The sequence below is a fragment of the Lucilia cuprina genome, chromosome 5 (assembly GCF_022045245.1).
Source record: "Lucilia cuprina isolate Lc7/37 chromosome 5, ASM2204524v1, whole genome shotgun sequence".
Classification (NCBI taxonomy): domain Eukaryota; kingdom Metazoa; phylum Arthropoda; class Insecta; order Diptera; family Calliphoridae; genus Lucilia; species Lucilia cuprina.
In genome coordinates this window covers 44642144-44644357 of record NC_060953.1, presented here as the reverse complement: position 1 = coordinate 44644357, position 2214 = coordinate 44642144, and the positions used below count along the sequence as shown (strand labels likewise).

Genomic DNA, 2214 nt, shown 5'->3' with positions numbered 1-2214 from the left:
CTATCTATCTATCTATCTATCTATCTATCTATCTATCTATCTATCTATTTATCTATCTGTCTATCTATCTATCTATCTATCTATCTATCTATCTATCTATCTATCTATTTATCTTTATATCTATCTGTCTATAGTTCAGTAAAATTCTATTGAAACACATTTGATTATTAATTTTAAATTCATTAATTTTTATTTAAATTATATTTAAAAATTGTTCATAAAGAAAAACTAAAACGACAATTTTATTAAAAATGAGATAATTTGAATTTGTTTGCTAATTACATGAATTTTTTCGTTAAACATTTCAATAAATCACATTAAATAAAAGTGAAAATTCTATGTATATATAAATGATATTTAAAATTATCTTTTTTACAATTCATTAGTGATAAAGTTTTTAGATCATTATTAATTTAATTTAAAACTAAATTATAATTTGAACTTTTTAATTTAAATAATTACTTTCATTATTATTTTAATATTTTTAATTTTATTGAATTTTTACGAACTTTCATTATAACGAAGATATTTTTCCAAATCAAGTAATTTATTTGGATTTAAAACAGAAATAAATATAAATGAATTGTTAATAGAAATATAATTAAGTTTTTTTCCAAAGTGATCATTATTAATTTCACGTATTTTTTTCCAAAATATTCTTAATACAATTTCATACTTGCGAAATTATTTAAACCCGTAATACTCTGTTGATCAAAATTTGTTGGTCCAATATTTTTTCTTATTATTTGAAGTTGCTGCTGCTGTTCAAAATTATTGGGGTATTCAAGTTTCTTATAGAATCTAGTTTTATTTATTAACTTGGCCTGATTTGGATAATTGTTTATAGTAGCAGCATCATTACTTCTGTTTGAGTTATCCCAGACTATTACCGTCTTATGACCAAATTTCAAAATAGACTTTAAAAGTTCACGTCGAGCATGTACCGCTTCTTCGTTGCATTTGAAAACGATTTGATATTCAAAACAGCCGGGATATATCTCATGGCCCACCAGCTTGTTAAAATTTATTATTTTTTTTAATGTTTCAAATACCATCAAGGGGGACATGTCAGTTTTGCATAGCAAAAGTTTAGAAGTATTGCGCGACTCACAGACTTTAATCGTGGGCAATTGGAGTTGTCGGAAGAGCAGAGGTAATCTGGAACATAAAGAAATTATAAATTAAATAAACTTTTTTGAATGCTTAACGCACTTAAAACTCACTTTTTTAAAGCCAAAGTCATTAAATTAGGATCGATATACTGCAGATAGGCAAAACCTCTAGATGCTCCCGAGAAATGCACTTTAAAACGTAAAATATAAACTTCACCCACTAAAGAGGCCACTTGGGCTATTTTTTCCGCTCGTGTATCCGCTGGTATGCCACATAGGAAAATCTATTGGTGATAAATAATCAAACTGTAATAAAAATTTCGTAAGATTTGAAATAAATCTGGAACTCACCTCTCCTGCACAGGCATTTAATTGCTGCTGCAATTGTTCCTCCAATTTTCGACGTCTTTTAAAATATTTTGTGCCATTTTCCTGATACGACTCATACCACTTTGAGGGATGCTCAAATAATGCCTCAACATCTGACCACATTTGAGCGTTTATACAAATAGACATGATTCTAGGAATTTAATCTTGTTTTTATAACTCAAATCTTTGGCGTTATTATATTGTTGAAAAGGTTTCCAGGAATTTTAGACTGGTATTTTGTGTTTTGCAACTAATCTAAACTCACGTTGCTTTCGCTCTGAAAGTTTGTTTAAAAAATTGTAAATTTGTGTCGCAGTTCCTAGAAATTTCAGATAAATCTCGAGTCGTCGAGAAACAAGCAAAGTACAATGAAAAAACTTGTTTAAAAAAACACTAAAACTTTTAAAAATTCTGTGTTAAATTGTTAAAAGTCCATTGGCTAGAATAATTGCAAAAATAGTGTATATATTCGCCGACTTTTAAAGCGCCATTTTATTGGTCTGCAAATCTTCGAGAACGTGCATTTAAATATCTGCAAGTATATGTGCAATAGCATCAGCATTCTGTGGGAGTATGTGTGTGTGTTTGAAAGAGAGAAATTTTAAAGCTCATTTATTTTTAACGTTTTCTTGAGTTGAGTCATTCAAATACAAACAATATGGAGTGAGTAAAATGGATTCCCGGAATTGGATGTAAACGTTGCCATATTTAAGTTAGTTACGTTTTTTATTTT

At 28.1% G+C, this 2214-nt stretch overlaps 1 protein-coding gene across 1 annotated transcript; it reads right to left on the bottom strand.

Moving 5' to 3' along the window:
* Window positions 1–290: 290 nt before the first annotated feature.
* LOC111683336 lies at window positions 291–1954 on the bottom strand. Its single transcript, XM_023445405.2, has 3 exons — window positions 1464–1954; window positions 1224–1396; window positions 291–1158 (listed from the first exon to the last, which is right to left on the bottom strand). The coding sequence occupies exons 1-3, from the start codon at window positions 1626–1628 to the stop codon at window positions 660–662; spliced, it is 837 nt and encodes a 278-aa protein (XP_023301173.2). The 5' UTR covers window positions 1629–1954; the 3' UTR covers window positions 291–659.
* Between the last annotated feature and the right edge of the window lie 260 nt (window positions 1955–2214).